Here is a 19,475-nt window from a genome sequence, read left to right as displayed (position 1 = left end):
ATCATCCCATAGAGAACAACACTAGACTAGTGGCATCATCCCATAGAGAACAACACTAGACTAGTGGCATCATCCCATAGAGAACAACACTAGACTAGTGGCATCATCCCATAGAGAACAACACTAGACTAGTGGCATCATCCCATAGAGAACAACACTAGACTAGTGGCATCATCCCATAGAGAACAACACTAGACTAGTGGCATCATCCCATAGAGAACAACACTAGACTAGTGGCATCATCCCATAGAGAACAACACTAGACTAGTGGCATCATCCCATAGAGAACAACACTAGACTAGTGGCATCATCCCATAGAGAACAACACTAGACTAGTGGCATCATCCCATAGAGAACAACACTAGACTAGTGGCATCATCCCATAGAGAACAACACTAGACTAGTGGCATCATCCCATAGAGAACAACACTAGACTAGTGGCATCATCCCATAGAGAACAACACTAGACTAGTGGCATCATCCCACAGAGAACAACACTAGACTAGTGGCATCATCCCATAGAGAACAACACTAGACTAGTGGCATCATCCCATAGAGAACAACACTAGACTAGTGGCATCATCCCATAGAGAACAACACTAGACTAGTGGCATCATCCCATAGAGAACAACACTAGACTAGTGGCATCATCCCATAGAGAACAACACTAGACTAGTGGCATCATCCCATAGAGAACAACACTAGACTAGTGGCATCATCCCATAGAGAACAACACTAGACTAGTGGCATCATCCCATAGAGAACAACACTAGACTAGTGGCATCATCCCATAGAGAACAACACTAGACTAGTGGCATCATCCCATAGAGAACAACACTAGACTAGTGGCATCATCCCATAGAGAACAACACTAGACTAGTGGCATCATCCCATAGAGAACAACACTAGACTAGTGGCATCATCCCATAGAGAACAACACTAGACTAGTGGCATCATCCCATAGAGAACAACACTAGACTAGTGGCATCATCCCATAGAGAACAACACTAGACTAGTGGCATCATCCCATAGAGAACAACACTAGACTAGTGGCATCATCCCATAGAGAACAACACTAGACTAGTGGCATCATCCCATAGAGAACAACACTAGACTAGTGGCATCATCCCATAGAGAACAACACTAGACTAGTGGCATCATCCCATAGAGAACAACACTAGACTAGTGGCATCATCCCATAGAGAACAACACTAGACTAGTGGCATCATCCCATAGAGAACACTAGACTAGTGGCATCATCCCATAGAGAACAACACTAGACTAGTGGCATCATCCCATAGAGAACAACACTAGACTAGTGGCATCATCCCATAGAGAACAACACTAGACTAGTGGCATCATCCCATAGAGAACAACACTAGACTAGTGGCATCATCCCATAGAGAACAACACTAGACTAGTGGCATCATCCCATAGAGAACAACACTAGACTAGTGGCATCATCCCATAGAGAACAACACTAGACTAGTGGCATCATCCCATAGAGAACAACACTAGACTAGTGGCATCATCCCATAGAGAACAACACTAGACTAGTGGCATCATCCCATAGAGAACACACTAGACTAGTGGCATCATCCCATAGAGAACAACACTAGACTAGTGGCATCATCCCATAGAGAACAACACTAGACTAGTGGCATCATCCCATAGAGAACAACACTAGACTAGTGGCATCATCCCATAGAGAACAACACTAGACTAGTGGCATCATCCCATAGAGAACAACACTAGACTAGTGGCATCATCCCATAGAGAACAACACTAGACTAGTGGCATCATCCCATAGAGAACAACACTAGACTAGTGGCATCATCCCATAGAGAACAACACTAGACTAGTGGCATCATCCCATAGAGAACACACTAGACTAGTGGCATCATCCCATAGAGAACAACACTAGACTAGTGGCATCATCCCATAGAGAACAACACTAGACTAGTGGCATCATCCCATAGAGAACACTAGACTAGTGGCATCATCCCATAGAGAACAACACTAGACTAGTGGCATCATCCCATAGAGAACACTAGACTAGTGGCATCATCCCATAGAGAACAACACTAGACTAGTGGCATCATCCCATAGAGAACAACACTAGACTAGTGGCATCATCCCATAGAGAACACTAGACTAGTGGCATCATCCCATAGAGAACACCTAGACTAGTGGCATCATCCCATAGAGAACAACACTAGACTAGTGGCATCATCCCATAGAGAACACCTAGACTAGTGGCATCATCCCATAGAGAACAACACTAGACTAGTGGCATCATCCCATAGAGAACAACACTAGACTAGTGGCATCATCCCATAGAGAACAACACTAGACTAGTGGCATCATCCCATAGAGAACAACACTAGACTAGTGGCATCATCCCATAGAGAACAACACTAGACTAGTGGCATCATCCCATAGAGAACACACTAGACTAGTGGCATCATCCCATAGAGAACAACACTAGACTAGTGGCATCATCCCATAGAGAACAACACTAGACTAGTGGCATCATCCCATAGAGAACGACACTAGACTAGTGGCATCATCCCATAGAGAACACTAGACTAGTGGCATCATCCCATAGAGAACACTAGACTAGTGGCATCATCCCATAGAGAACACTAGACTAGAGGCCTCATCCCATAGAGAACACTAGACTAGTGGCATCATCCCATAGAGAACAACACTAGACTAGTGGCATCATCCCATAGAGAACAACACTAGACTAGTGGCATCATCCCATAGAGAACAACACTAGACTAGTGGCATCATCCCATAGAGAACGACACTAGACTAGTGGCATCATCCCATAGAGAACGACACTAGACTAGTGGCATCATCCCATAGAGAACAACACTAGACTAGTGGCATCATCCCATAGAGAACAACACTAGACTAGTGGCATCATCCCATAGAGAACACACTAGACTAGTGGCATCATCCCATAGAGAACAACACTAGACTAGTGGCATCATCCCATAGAGAACACTAGACTAGTGGCATCATCCCATAGAGAACAACACTAGACTAGTGGCATCATCCCATAGAGAACAACACTAGACTAGTGGCATCATCCCATAGAGAACAACACTAGACTAGTGGCATCATCCCATAGAGAACAACACTAGACTAGTGGCATCATCCCATAGAGAACAACACTAGACTAGTGGCATCATCCCATAGAGAACAACACTAGACTAGTGGCATCATCCCATAGAGAACACACTAGACTAGTGGCATCATCCCATAGAGAACACCTAGACTAGTGGCATCATCCCATAGAGAACACACTAGACTAGTGGCATCATCCCATAGAGAACAACACTAGACTAGTGGCATCATCCCATAGAGAACGACACTAGACTAGTGGCATCATCCCATAGAGAACAACACTAGACTAGTGGCATCATCCCATAGAGAACAACACTAGACTAGTGGCATCATCCCATAGAGAACAACACTAGACTAGTGGCATCATCCCATAGAGAACACTAGACTAGTGGCATCATCCCATAGAGAACACTAGACTAGTGGCATCATCCCATAGAGAACAACACTAGACTAGTGGCATCATCCCATAGAGAACAACACTAGACTAGTGGCATCATCCCATAGAGAACAACACTAGACTAGTGGCATCATCCCATAGAGAACGCCACTAGACTAGTGGCATCATCCCATAGAGAACAACACTAGACTAGTGGCATCATCCCATAGAGAACAACACTAGACTAGTGGCATCATCCCATAGAGAACAACACTAGACTAGTGGCATCATCCCATAGAGAACAACACTAGACTAGTGGCATCATCCCATAGAGAACAACACTAGACTAGTGGCATCATCCCATAGAGAACAACACTAGACTAGTGGCATCATCCCATAGAGAACGACACTAGACTAGTGGCATCATCCCATAGAGAACAACACTAGACTAGTGGCATCATCCCATAGAGAACGCCACTAGACTAGTGGCATCATCCCATAGAGAACAACACTAGACTAGTGGCATCATCCCATAGAGAACAACACTAGACTAGTGGCATCATCCCATAGAGAACAACACTAGACTAGTGGCATCATCCCATAGAGAACAACACTAGACTAGTGGCATCATCCCATAGAGAACGACACTAGACTAGTGGCATCATCCCATAGAGAACAACACTAGACTAGTGGCATCATCCCATAGAGAACGACACTAGACTAGTGGCATCATCCCATAGAGAACGCCACTAGACTAGTGGCATCATCCCGTAGAGAACGCCACTAGACTAGTGGCATCATCCCATAGAGAACCTAGTGGCATCATCCCATAGAGAACGCCACTAGAGCAAGTGGCATCATCCCATAGAGAACAACACTAGACTAGTGACATCATCCCATAGAGAACGCCACTGGACTAGTGGCATCATCCCATAGAGAACTAGTGACATCATCCCGTAGAGAACGCCACTAGACTAGTGGCATCATCCCATAGAGAACGCCACTAGAGGACTAGTGGCATCATCCCATAGAGAACGCCATAGAGGACTAGTGGCATCATCCCGTAGAGAACGACACTAGACTAGTGGCATCATCCCATAGAGAACACTAGTGGCATCATCCCATAGAGAACTAGTGGCATCATCCCATAGAGAACTAGTGGCATCATCCCATAGAGAACTAGTGGCATCATCCCATAGAGAACGACACTAGACTAGTGGCATCATCCCATAGAGAACAACACTAGACTAGTGGCATCATCCCTTAGAGAACGCCACTAGACAAGTGGCATCATCCCGTAGAGAACGCCATAGAGGACTAGTGGCATCATCCCATAGAGAACGCCATAGAGGACTAGTGGCATCATCCCACAGAGAACGCCACTAGACTAGTGGCATCATCCCATAGAGAACTAGTGGCATCATCCCATAGAGAACTAGTGGCATCATCCCATAGAGAACCTAGTGGCATCATCCCATAGAGAACGACACTAGACTAGTGGCATCATCCCATAGAGAACAACACTAGACTAGTGGCATCATCCCTTAGAGAACGACACTGAACTAGTGGCATCATCCCATAGAGAACGCCATTGAACTAGTGGCATCATCCCATAGAGAACGCCACTAGACTAGTGGCATCATCCCATAGAGAACGCCACTAGACTAGTGTAGCCAGTCATTGGAGGAGGGGGTCTGCTGTAGCCAGTCAGAGGAGGAGGAGGTCTGCTGTAGCCAGTCATTGGAGGAGGAGGGGGTCTGCTGTAGCCAGTCATTGGAGGAGGAGGGGGTCTGCTGTAGCCAGTCATTGGAGGAGGAGGGGGTCTGCTGTAGCCAGTCATTAGAGGAGGAGGGGGGTCTGCTGTAGCCAGTCATTGGAGGGGGTCTGCTGTAGCCAGTCATTGGAGGGGGTCTGCTGTAGCCAGTCATTAGAGGGGGTCTGCTGTAGCCAGTCATTAGAGGGGGTCTGCTGTAGCCAGTCATTAGAGGAGGGGGTCTGCTGTAGCCAGTCATTAGAGGAGGGGGTCTGCTGTAGCCAGTCATTAGAGGAGGGGTCTGCTGTAGCCAGTCATTAGAGGAGGGGGGTCTGCTGTAGCCAGTCATTAGAGGAGGGGGTCTGCTGTAGCCAGTCATTAGAGGAGGGGGTCTGCTGTAGCCAGTCATTAGAGGAGGGGGTCTGCTGTAGTCTGCTGTAGCCAGCCATTGGAGGAGGGGGTCTGCTGTAGCCAGCCATTAGAGGGGGGGGTCTGCGGTAGCCAGTCATTGGAGGAGGGAGTCTGCTGTAGCCAGTCATTGGAGGAGGGGGTCTGCTGTAGCCAGTCATTGGAGGAGGAGGGGGTCTGCTGTAGCCAGTCATTGGAGGAGGAGGGGGTCTGCTGTAGCCAGTCATTGGAGGAGGAGGGGGTCTGCTATAGCCAGTCATTGGAGGAGGAGGGGGTCTGCTATAGCCAGTCATTGGAGGAGGAGGGGGTCTGCTGTAGCCAGTCATTGGAGGAGGAGGGGGTCTGCTGTAGCCAGTCATTGGAGGAGGAGGGGGTCTGCTGTAGCCAGTCATTGGAGGAGGAGGGGGTCTGCTGTAGCCAGTCATTGGAGGAGGAGGGGGTCTGCTGTAGCCAGTCATTGGAGGAGGAGGGGTCTGCTGTAGCCAGTCATTGGAGGAGGAGGGGGTCTGCTGTAGCCAGTCATTGGAGGAGGAGGGGGTCTGCTGTAGCCAGTCATTGGAGGAGGAGGGGGGGTCTGCTGTAGCCAGTCATTGGAGGAGGAGGGGGTCTGCTGTAGCCAGTCATTGGAGGAGGAGGGGGGGTCTGCTGTAGCCAGTCATTGGAGGAGGAGGGGGTCTGCTGTAGCCAGTCATTGGAGGAGGAGGGGGTCTGCTGTAGCCAGTCATTGGAGGAGTAGGGGGTCTGCTGTAGCCAGTCATTGGAGGAGGACGGGGTCTGCTGTAGCCAGTCATTGGAGGAGGTTTTTATAACTCTCCAGAACATAGAGCATTGCTTACCAGCATGAGAGAACAGTTTAAACAATGGATCTATTGCCTGGACTACTGGGTTGAGGATCTTGGCTTCATAATATAGTTTCTTCTTTATGTTGAGTTTAGTTAAATTTCTCAACTTGCAGTTAGTCAGCCAGTCGGATGTACAGCCACTCCTTTAGCCCCATCTCTTTCAACCATACAGTTTTCCAATTCCTCAATCAATCTATGGAGCCTTAACAGTTCCGACGAATCAGTTTCTTAACAGGGCCATGCTTATCAATAATTTGAAGAAGCAATTTCATAAATTCATCAAGTGCAGCGTCTGGATGCTCCTTATAAATCACATCAGACCAACAAATATTTTTAACAACATCCACCGAAGAGTTACAGCTAAATCTTTTGTATGATCTCTTATACACTGTTTTTAGGCCCAGCTTTTGGAACGTTGTCTTTCCTGGATATAGCCACTATATTGTGATCACTGCATCCAATGGGAACAGATACAGCTTTAGAACAAAGTTCTACAGTATTAGTAGAAATGTGATCCATACATGTGGATGATCTTGTTCCTGTAGTGTTTTGTAAACAGCCTGGTAGGTTTGATTAATAACCTGAACCAGATTACAGGCACTGGTTACAGTAAGAAGCTTCCTCTTGAGCCGACAGCTTGATGAAAACCAGGTGATATTCAGGTCCCCAAGAACGTAGACCTCTCTGTTTACATCACATACACTATCAAGCATTTCACACATATTATTTAGATACTGACTGTTAGCACTTGGTGGCCTATAGCAACACCCCAAAGGAAAAGGCATTAGATGTGCCGGGTGAACCTGCAACCACAACACTTCAGTAACACTTGACATAAGATCTTCTCTAAGCATTACAGGGATATGGCTCTGAATATATATACAGCAACACCTCCGCCATAAGCATTCCTGTCTCTTCTATAGATGTTATATCCTTGTATTGCTACTGCTGTATCATCAAATTAACTATCTAAGCGAGTCTAAGAAATGGCTAATATATTAATCACCCTCTCCTCAAGGATGGTCCCTGTAGGTTGGTGGAGTCCAGCACCCGACGAGGCCTTCCATCTACTCAAGGGACGTTCTACCCTCCGCCCCGTTGCTCAAAACACCCAGATCCCACAATATCCTTTGTGGTGGACGCTTCAGGAGGTGAGCGTGGTGGCAGTTCTGTCTGAACGACAAGGGTCATCCACAGAAATTGTATCAGTGTGCTCTAGGAAACTGTCCCCCGCAGAGAGGAATTACGACAATGGTGATCGAGAGCTCCTGGTGGTGAAATTGGCATTAGGGGTGGAGACTCTGGCTGGAGGGCGCCAAGGACCCATTCGTCATCCTCACTGAACATCAAAAGCTGGAGTACATATGGACAGCAAGGAGGCTGAATCCGCGCCAAGCAAGGTGGGTCCTTTTCTTCGCAAGATTCGCCCAGGTTCTAAGAACACCAAAGCCGATGCCCTGTCATGTCTCTATGATTTGGGAGAGGGTCCTGCCCAGAATGTACGTATAATCCCTTCCTCTCGAGTCGTAGCTCCTGTGGTCTGGGACGTAGATGTGGACATCCGCCAGGCTCTGGAGAGGGAGCCCCGCACCCACTAACCGTCCTCCTGAGCGCATCTACGTTCCCACGGGGATTAGGGATTGGCTGCTTACCTGGGCGCACACAGCTGTCGTCACTGGACATCCAGGTATTTCTCGCACTACCCAATCTATCTCTGAGAAGTATTGGTGGCCCACCTTGGCGCAGGACGTTAGTCGCTACGTCAACTCCTGTTCAATGTGTGCCCAAACCAAATCCCCCGGAACGCTCCAGCAGGGAAACTCCTTCCCCTTCCTGTGCCTCAGCATCCCTGCTCTCATCTATCCATTGACTTTGTCACCGATCTCCCCTCCTCTGACGTTTTCACCGCCATTTTGGTGGTTGTGGATAGATTTTCTAAATCCTGTTGTTTAATCCCTCTTTCTGGTCTCCCTACTGCTCTCCAGGTCACTGAGGCATTCTTCCAGCAGGTCTTCCGGCATTATGGCCTTCCGGAGGACATCGTCTCTGACCATGGACCCCAATTCACATTACGGCCTTTTTGGAGAAGCACGGGGTCACGGTCAGCCTCACTTCCAGGTATCGGCCTCAGTCCAACGGGCAGGTGGAGAGGATGAACCAGGAGCTGGGGAGGTTCCTGAGGAGTCACTGCCAGGACCGGCAGGGTGAGTGGGCCCGATTCCTTCCATGGGCGGAGTACGCCAGTGAAAGGGAGGACAGTAGCAGGAGACCCAACTGTGGTTTGTGACTGCCATCATTTCCCAATTCAATTGCAGTAAATCCGTTACTGATTTTTTGGCAAATTCTGTTACCGATTCGCAACAGAATTACAAGTTTTAAAATCCCTTATTAATTCATAAACAAGCTTGATATCGAGTAAAAGCACAAACTAATTGGTAGGTCTACCTTTACTTGTTATTTCTATGAATATTCATGATCCTCCCTCTTCGCGAGGGAGAGAAATTAGAACACATCTTAAAGATATGGGTTTTTGGTAACGGAAATACAAGGCTTAAAGCAATGTTTCTTAAACGTACAGGAGGCAAATCATTTCTCCAAAACTATAACGAAACAAAAAATGTAAAAACGCGACATGTCAAGTGTTGATCCCATCCTGAGCTGAAATAAAAGATCCCCCAATTTGTTTACATCCCTGTTAATCCCATAAGCCATCGCCGACGTCATTTTAGAGAATTTGACAGTACGTCCAACCGGCCTCACAACGGCAGACCGCGTGTACGGCGTCGTGTGGCCGAGCGGTTTGCTGATGTCAACGTTGTGAACAGAGGGCCCCATGGTGGAGGTGGGGTTATGGTATGGGCCCCATGGTGGAGGTGGGGTTATGGTATGGGCCCCATGGTGGAGGTGGGGGTTATGGTATGGGCCCCATGGTGGAGGTGGGGGTTATGGTATGGGCCCCATGGTGGAGGTAGGGTTATGGTATGGGCTCCATGGTGGAGGTGGGGTTATGGTATGGGCCCCATGGTGGAGGTGGGGTTATGGTATGAACAGGCATAAGCTACGGACAACAAACACAACTGTATATTATCTATGGTCATTTGAAAGGGATGAAATCCTGAGGCCCCGTTGTCGTGCCATTCATCTGCCGCCATCACCTCATGTTTCAGCGTGATAATCCACGGCCCCCCCATGTCACAAGGATCTGTACGCAATTCCTGGAAGCTGAAAATGTCCCAGTTCTTCCATGGCCTGCATACTCACCAGACATGTCACCCATTGAGCATGTTTGGGATGCTCTGGATCGACGTGTACGACAGCCATTGAAGAGGAGTGGGACAACATTCCACAGGCCACAATCAACAGCCTGATCAACTCTATGTGAAGGAGATGTGTCGCGCTGCATGAGGCAAATGGTGGTCACACCAGATACTGACTGGTTTTCTGATCCACGCACCCTACCTTATTATTAAGGTATCTGTGACCAACAGATTCATATCTGTATTCCCAGTCATGTGAAACCCATAGATTAGGGCCTAATAAATGTATTTAAATTGACTGATTTCTTTATTTGAACTGTAAGTCAGTAAAATCTTTAAAATTGTTGCATTTATATTTTTGTTCAGTTTAAAAATGTGTTGATTTTAGTTGCCCGGCATCTTTACTTCAATATTATTTTGTTTTAATGTATTTCTAAAAATATCTTAGAAGAATTTTATGTTGACCCCTTTCCCATCTTTTAGATTTATAGAATGGAAAATGGTTGAAAGTATATATGCCTTAATTTGTAAAATAAATAAAAAATTATATATATATATATATATATATATATATATATACACACTCCTAGCTTTCATTTGACACCCAATTTAACATGTTCCTATGAACTTCACATGTTGGTTTTCATGGGTCCTTTTACATGGAATTGCACAGTAGTATTCATCAACACATTCACTCAGAGGGAACAGAGGACTGGCATTCTTGTAGCAGGAAGGGCAAACAAAACAAAGGCCACAAGCAGGCTGGCACACTGGGGAGTGTCCTACTTGGCAAACATGAGCTAATTGGCCTGGCAGGTCCGTTCTGCTCCTGACAATAGACTGCCCAGCTGGAAGACATTCCACTACTAAGAGAAACATTTGTATCCAACAACACACACACAGATCTGCTATAATATCCTAATCCATGGACTGTGATTTACTGTATGTCCAGGAGCTGTACAGGAGGAGGTCATCTGATACTTGTAACCTACAATAATGAGGTCAATATTTTAGCAACAGTTTACATGTAACAGCAGATAACAATCATGTTTTTTGTTTTCCACTCAGACAGACTCTGCAGTTGTTTCAAAGACTTCCAAGAAGTTCCACTTTTATTCCTGACCTATTCTGTCCCTAACATTCTACCCCAGAGCGTTCTAACATTCTACCCCAGAGCGTTCTAACATTCTACCCCAGAGCGTTCTAACATTCTACCCCAGAGTGTTCTAACTCTGTCCCTAACATTCTACCCCAGAGCGTTCTAACATTCTACCCCAGAGTGTTCTAACTCTGTCCCTAACATTCTACCCCAGAGCGTTCTAACATTCTACCCCAGAGCGTTCTAACATTCTACCCCAGAGTGTTCTAACTCTGTCCCTAACATTCTACCCCAGAGCGTTCTAACATTCTACCCCAGTGTTCTAACTCTGTCCCTAACATTCTACCCCAGAGCGTTCTAACATTCTACCCCAGAGCGTTCTAACTCTGTCCCTAACATTCTACTCCAGAGCGTTCTAACATTCTACCCCAGAGCATTCTAACATTCTACCCCAGAGTGTTCTAACTCTGTCCCTAACATTCTACCCCAGAGCGTTCTAACATTCTACCCCAGAGCATTCTAACATTCTACCCCAGAGCGTTCTAACATTCTACCCCAGAGTGTTCTAACTCTGTCCCTAACATTCTACCCCAGAGCGTTCTAACTCTGTCCCTAACATTATACCCCATAGCGTTCTAACTCTGTCCCTAACATTCTACCCCAGAGCGTTCTAACTCTGTCCCTAACATTCTACCCCAGAGCGTTCTAACATTCTACCCCAGAGCGTTCTAACTCTGTCCCTAACATTCTACCCCAGAGCGTTCTAACTCTGTCCCTAACCTTCTACCCCAGAGCGTTCTAACATTCTACCCCAGAGCGTTCTAACATTCTACCCCAGAGCGTTCTAACTCTGTCCCTAACATTCTACCCCAGAGCGTTCTAACATTCTACCCCAGAGCGTTCTAACATTCTACCCCAGAGCGTTCTAACATTCAACCCCAGAGCGTTCTAACTCTGTCCCTAACATTCTACCCCAGAGCGTTCTAACTCTGTCCCTAACATTCTACCCCAGAGCGTTCTAACTCTGTCCCTAACATTCTACCCCAGAGCGTTCTAACTCTGTCCCTAACATTCTACCCCAGAGCGTTCTAACTCTGTCCCTAACATTCTACCCCAGAGCGTTCTAACATTCTACCCCAGAGCGTTCTAACATTCAACCCCAGAGCGTTCTAACTCTGTCCCTAACATTCTACCCCAGAGCGTTCTAACCATTCTACCCCAGAGCGTTCTAACTCTGTCCCTAACATTCTACCCCAGAGCGTTCTAACTCTGTCCCTAACATTCTACCCCAGAGCGTTCTAACATTCTACCCCAGAGCGTTCTAACTCTGTCCCTAACATTCTACCCCAGAGCGTTCTAACTCTGTCCCTAACATTCTACCCCAGAGCGTTCTAACTCTGTCCCTAACATTCTACCCCAGAGCGTTCTAACTCTGTCCCTAACATTCTACCCCAGAGCGTTCTAACTCTGTCCCTAACATTCTACCCCAGAGCGTTCTAACTCTGTCCCTAACATTCTACCCCAGAGCGTTCTAACTCTGTCCCTAACATTCTACCCCAGAGCGTTCTAACTCTGTCCCTAACATTCTACCCCAGAGCGTTCTAACTCTGTCCCTAACCTTCTACCCCAGAGCGTTCTAACATTCTACCCCAGAGCGTTCTAACTCTGTCCCTAACATTCTACCCCAGAGCGTTCTAACATTCTACCCCAGAGCGTTCTAACTCTGTCCCTAACATTCTACCCCAGAGCGTTCTAACTCTGTCCCTAACATTCTACCCCAGAGCGTTCTAACTCTGTCCCTAACATTCTACCCCAGAGCGTTCTAACATTCTACCCCAGAGCGTTCTAACATTCTACCCCAGAGCGTTCTAACTCTGTCCCTAACATTCTACCCCAGAGCGTTCTAACTCTGTCCCTAACATTCTACCCCAGAGCGTTCTAACATTCTACCCCAGAGCGTTCTAACATTCTACCCCAGAGCGTTCTAACTCTGTCCCTAACATTCTACCCCAGAGCGTTCTAACTCCGTCCCTAACATTCTACCCCAGAGCGTTCTAACATTCTACCCCAGAGCGTTCTAACATTCTACCCCAGAGCGTTCTAACATTCTACCCCAGAGCGTTCTAACATTCTACCCCAGAGCGTTCTAACATTCTACCCCAGAGCGTTCTAACATTCTACCCCAGAGCGTTCTAACTCTGTCCCTAACATTCTACCCCAGAGCGTTCTAACTCTGTCCCTAACATTCTACCCCAGAGCGTTCTAACTCTGTCCCTAACATTCTACCCCAGAGCGTTCTAACTCTGTCCCTAACATTCTACCCCAGAGCGTTCTAACTCTGTCCCTAACATTCTACCCCAGAGCGTTCTAACTCTGTCCCTAACATTCTACCCCAGAGCGTTCTAACTCTGTCCCTAACATTCTACCCCAGAGCGTTCTAACTCTGTCCCTAACATTCTACCCCAGAGTGTTCTCTTTAGGGCCTAACACAAGCCGTTTAATGTAATATGAGTGCTGCTTCCTGCATCCTCACTCTCTCTCTCTCTCTCTCTCACTCTCTGGTTCTGAAGAGGTGAGAACAGAATGAGACTGATGTTCTCCTCCCCCACTGTCTCCCTCTGTCTCAGTGTCCAGGGGGGGCGGACAGCGAGTCTCTTTGTGCTACGTGACAATGGAGAGCTGTGACGGGCTGGGGATGGAGGAATGGGATAAAGATATGGGCTGATCCGTGGCCTCTGACCTGGGAGGGGACGAGGGAAGGGAGGGAGAGAGCAGGGAGGAGGCTCGGGGTGTTGAGTTATCTCAGAGCTGCCAGCTGCTCAATCCTTACAATACAGTAAACTCATTCTCCTGCAGAACAGTCTCTTCTCCTAGTTCTACAGTATACGCCTCAGTCCTCATCTCTGCCCAGGCCCCCCTGACAACGTGGCTGACAGAATTCCCCTCAGTCCTCATCTCTGCTCAGGCCCCCCTGACAAAGTGGCTGACAGAATTCACCTCAGTCCTCATCTCTGCCCAGGCCCCCCTGACAATGTGGCTGACAGAATTCACCTCAGTCCTCATCTCTGCCCAGGCCCCCCTGACAACGTGGCTGACAGAATTCACCTCAGTCCTCATCTCAGAAGGTGTTGTGTATCTGTGTACAGAGGAGGAGGACAAGAGGCCATCATGTACTCTGTAGGCTATACGTGACTTCAGAGGTTTTAGAGGGAGCCTCTAGAAATATAAATCTCTCGTGAACAGAGGCATGTAAGACAGAACAGTACGCAACATTTTAATTCAGGGTTTCCGAGATGACTAGAAATAAACCATGACAATTTAGCGATTCATTTATTCCAAAATCTCAGCCTTGAAAAAACAGGTACCAACAGGGGCGTAGAGAACTCAAATGACTCAAACAAACTGTGTGTTGGCTTCCAAGATACTGTAAATACCCAGGAAGTAGCTGGCTAGCTACTGACATTATCTCACTGGCCATGAACTTCAACTTCCTGCACTAGATACAAAAACACTTGGGAGGAATGTGCCTGGGGGGGTCAAGACCTTTTCCCTGACGCTGCGAATGAAACATAACACTACAGTTTCTTAAACTTACAGAAGGCAAGAAAAACACTTGTCTGAGTATCGATTTTAGTTGGCAGGATGGTAGATGGTTCCTAAGGCAGGAGTCTTCAACATGACTGTGTTTTGATGTATCCTGTATGGTAGATGGTTCCTAAGGTAGGAGTCTTCAACATGGCTGTGTTTTGATGTATCCTGTATGGTAGATGGTTCCTAAGGCAGGAGTCTTCAACATGGCTGTGTTTTGATGTATCCTGTATGGTAGATGGTTCCTAAGGCAGGAGGAGTCTTCAACATGACTGTGTTTTGATGTATCCTGTATGGTAGATGGTTTCCTAAGGCAGGAGGAGTCTTCAACATGGCTGTGTTTTGATGTATCCTGTATGGTAGATGGTTTCCTAAGGCAGGAGGAGTCTTCAACATGACTGTGTTTTGATGTATCCTGTATGGTAGATGGTTCCTAAGGCAGGAGGAGTCTTCAACATGACTGTGTTTTGATGTATCCTGTATGGTAGATGGTTCCTAAGGCAGGAGGAGTCTTCAACATGGCTGTGTTTTGATGTATCCTGTATGGTAGATGGTTCCTAAGGCAGGAGTCTTCAACATGGCTGTGTTTTGATGTATCCTGTATGGTAGATGGTTCCTAAGGCAGGAGTCTTCAACATGACTGTGTTTTGATGTATCCTGTATGGTAGATGGTTCCTAAGGCAGGAGGAGTCTTCAACATGGCTGTGTTTTGATGTATCCTGTATGGTAGATGGTTTCCTAAGACCCCATTTCCATCAGTTGGTCTAGAAATCAAAGCCTTTTGCTTTATTGCTGAATTTTTAGGATGGAAAAATGGTTGAAACATTTGATTTATGCCTTAATTTCTCTCAAATATAAACTGTTAGCTTTCATTTGACCCCCAATTTAAACCTGCTTCTATCAACTTCGCGTTGGTGCTCATGGGTAATTTTAAAATGAAAATGACTTAATTCAAAATCTCCAAACTTGTTTTCGTTTTAGTTTTATTGCACTGTATAAATGCTCCAGGGCTTATTTCAGTTAGCATTTTGGCATGTTTTTCTACATTTACAACATTAAAACAACATTCATGAAGCAAACAGTATCCCTTAGGTTTAGTACAGCAAACACTAAAATAGTTAAAGCATGTTGCAGAATAGTGATTCAGATATTTTTTCAGAATATATATTTTTTTTAAAAGACAGACAAATAACGTATCTTAAGAGGGGTAGCCATCAGCGACAGAGTTGACAAGCCACTGATGGAGTTAACAGATAGTCTGACATGTTTTGTTTTTTTCCCCCCCAATAGAAATTAAAAGTTAAAACGCAAACATTTGTAAAATATGGAACATTATGAATTAAAAATAAAATCCTCAATAAAAACCAACCTTTTTTTTTTTTCCTCCATTCAAGTGGTATACAAAGTTGATTTATGACTAAAACCTAATGAAAATAAACATATTTAAATCTAAATTAAAAATATATATATATATTTTTTTAAATCTCTTAATCTATCAGGTAGATGGAGTTGACAGTTTATGGTTGTGATCATGGTGATTTTATAATTGTTTGTTTAAATTGATCAAAATGTAGAGAACTTTACAGAACATGAAGGACCTTATGGTAGAACTCACCTGATACATTTAGGATTCAGACCTTAATGACCCAAATCTCCAAACACATGTTTTTATAGGAAATCAGAGTTCTGAGAGAAATATTCTTCAAAAGTCACAGAGAGCTATTGCAAGAAAATACATAAGATCATTTCCCAGTTAATATTAATTAATTGTCCGTTTTAACAATTATACAACTTTTTTTTGGAGAGTTGGGAACTGGAATCGTTTGTCCCAGACAAGGTATATCCGGTCACAGAGCGGACATGGAAATAATTAGAATAATAATGAAAATATTAGGAAAATAACAAATAAATTAAAAAAATCTTTCCCCTTATAAAATTCGCTAAATGTAATTTTTCATCTCGAATAGTAGAAAATAATATTTGTTTGAAGTATAAGAAGTAAAGTTTGGGTGCGGACTAGTCGCCTACCTTCAGTGGATTCTCCCGGGTTTCAGTGAACGGACATGGTACAGATGAATTCTGTCCTGTTCTGTTACTAAACACGTCGTCTAAAGTTGACTTGTTCGCCATCTTGTCCTCTAGCATAGCCTTTCCTTCCAACTAGGCTACCGAATCACAAGTCCAGATGGACCTTTTTCACATGTTTGTCTGATTCCAGTGTCGCCATGTCGTGACTTTTGAGTGGTTGACGTCCAAGTCAACGGACAGGACAGGACGTGCCAGGCTGCGTTGTCAGGCAGCGTCTGCGTTGTCAGTCTGCGTGTCTCCACGTCAACACGACACTTACAGAGCTGGAGAGCACACAGTTATCACCTACACACAGAATACATTTAATCTGATCTTTTACAATATAATAAAAATATAATATGGTGTTGAACGGGAAGCAAACGCTGGATTTTGGCGTGAAAGACAGACATCATCTTATGCATTACGCCAATAGTGGTTTCACACCTGGTGGGAACTGGAACGTGGCTCATATAACGAGGATCGTTACAATATAATACTATTGACGTCTAAGGAATTTAATTAATAAATAAAGCAAATCAACGTAATCTACCATTATGCCACTGATTGCTATTGAATATCATGGCTGTTGCCATCTTGCGGACAATTAGAGAAACGAATTAATGACACAATCTATAGCGGTATAGACCCAAATATTAAGATCTGTCTGTAGCCTTGAAAAAACAAACAATGAATATCAAACCCATGTCGTCGTTTCAAGTGTCACTCGGCTACCCATGATCCTGTCTGTTCATGATCAAAGACCAGAGGACTCCTCTATTCTGCACTGTTGTCCTGTCTGTTGTCCTGCCTGTTGTCCTGTCTGCTGTCCTGTCTGTTGTCCTGACTGTTGTCCTGTCTGTTGTCCTGTCTGTTGTACTGACAATACTGTCTGTTGTCCTGACAATACTGTCCCTGTTGTACTGACAATACTGTCTGTTGTCCTGACAATACTGTCTGTTGTACTGACAATACTGTCTGTTGTCCTGTCTGTTGTACTGACAATACTGTCTGTTGTCCTGTCTGTTGTCCTGTCTGTTGTCCTGACAATACTGTCTGTTGTCCTGTCTGTTGTCCTGTCTGTTGTACTGACAATACTGTCTGTTGTCCTGTCTGTTGTGCTGACAATACTGTCTGTTATCCTCTCTGCTGTCCTGTCTGTTGTCCTGTCTGTTGTACTGACAATACTGTCTGTTGTCCTGTCTGCTGTCCTGTCTGCTGTCCTGTCTGTTGTGCTGCTCTGTTGTCCTGTCTGTTGTCCTGTCTGTTGTCCTGCCTGTTGTCCTGTCTGTTTTATCGCACTACGACTGCTGTGGAAATAAGGACTGATGATGATAGATAACCTTTCAGGAACGCTGTTCTGATATCAGATTATTACGGCTCCACTGGAAAGACCCAACATTCACACTGCCATCTCATACTGGGACTATACTGAGCGACATCAGAGGGAATGGCCTCTGACTGACCAATACCAGGCTGAAGAAACCAGCTGGAGAAAACGTTAGATGAGTAGAAATATGAATACATAACTATAAGTAGATCTGTCTCTTATAGACAGAATACAGTCCTTTAGAATACAGGCCTTTAGAATACAGGCCTTTAGAATACAGGCCTTTAGAATACAGGCCTTTAGAATACAGTCCTTTAGAATACAGGCCTTTAGAATACAGTCCTTTAGAATACAGGCCTTTAGAATACAGGCCTTTAGAATACAGGCCTTTAGAATACAGGCCTTTAGAATACAGTCCTTTAGAATACAGGCCTTTAGAATACAGGCCTTTAGAATACAGGCCTTTAGAACACAGTCCTTTAGAATACAGGCCTTTAGAATACAGGCCTTTAGAATACAGGCCTTTAGAATACAGGCCTTTAGAATACAGGCCTTTAGCATACAGGCCTTTAGCATACAGGCCTTTAGAATACAGGCCTTTAGAATACAGGCCTTTAGAATACAGTCACCACTCCCCAGCTCCTGCCCCCCCACCACTCCCCAGCCCCCCACCACTCCCCACCCCCACCCCACCACTCCCCAGCTCCTGCCCCCACCACCCCCACCACTCCCCAGCCCCCCACCACTCCCCAGCCCCCCACCCCCACCACTCCCCAGCTCCACCCCACCCCCCACCCCCCACCACTCCCCAGCTCCTGCCCCCCCACCACTCCCCAGCCCCCCACCACTCCCCAGCCCCCCCCACCACTCCCCAGCCCCCCCCAGCCCCCCCACCACTCCCCAGCCCCCCCCACCCCCAGCCCCCCACCACTCCCCAGCCCCCCTCACCACTCCCCAGCCCCCCACCCCCTCCACCACTCCCCAGCCCCCCCCACCACTCCCCAGCCCCCCACTCCCCAGCCCCCCCACTACCCCCCAGCCCCCCCACCACTCCCCAGCCCCCCACCACTCCCCCCACCACTCCCCAGCCCCCCCCACCACTCCCCAGCCCCCCCTCACCACTCCCCAGCCCCCCCCACCACTCCCCAGCCACCCCCCACCCCACCCCCTCCACCACTCCCCAGCTCCATCCCTGACCTCAGGTTATGATGATGTGAGCTATTGGCAGCAGTTCAGAATACAACATATGGAAAACTTTATTGACAACATATATCATCCACAGGGCCCTTAACAGCCTAATCTCACTGTAGTTAAAATTCCTCCCACAATGTCTTGGGGGTTAAATCTCAACCTTGTGATGTGACTGGTTATGGAATGGTCATCTGACAGCTGCGCTCACAGATGAGGTCAGTGTATTGTTGACCTTCTGCAATTAATTTGGGTCTATTCTGAGAGGGAGGAGAGAGAGATGGGGGGGAGGAGAGAGATGGGGGAGGAGAGATGGATGGGGTAGGAGAGAGAGAGGTAGAGAGAGAGATGGACAGGGAGGAGAGATATATGGGGGAGGAGAGAGAGAGAGGTAGAGAGAGAGAGAGATGGACAGGGAGGAGAGAGGTAGAGAGA

The 19,475-nt window shown here is 46.4% G+C and overlaps 1 protein-coding gene across 2 annotated transcripts in view; it reads right to left on the bottom strand.

Moving 5' to 3' along the window:
* Nucleotides 1-16,772, bottom strand: part of LOC106561142 (NIPA-like protein 2) — a 75,448-nt gene extending 58,676 nt beyond the window's left edge. Inside the window, exon 1 of one of the 2 annotated variants that reach the window (XM_045712547.1) lies at nucleotides 16,487-16,772. In XM_045712547.1, coding sequence (XP_045568503.1) covers nucleotides 16,487-16,603 — 117 coding nt within the window. In that variant the 5' untranslated portion in view covers nucleotides 16,604-16,772. The remainder of the gene's footprint in view (nucleotides 1-16,486) is intronic. The other variant, XM_045712548.1, reaches the window with a different exon arrangement.
* Nucleotides 16,773-19,475: the final 2,703 nt, after the last annotated feature.

The sequence above is a fragment of the Salmo salar genome, unplaced genomic scaffold, assembly GCF_905237065.1.
Source record: "Salmo salar unplaced genomic scaffold, Ssal_v3.1, whole genome shotgun sequence".
NCBI lineage: Eukaryota > Metazoa > Chordata > Actinopteri > Salmoniformes > Salmonidae > Salmo > Salmo salar.
This window is presented reverse-complemented; position numbering and strand designations above follow the sequence as displayed.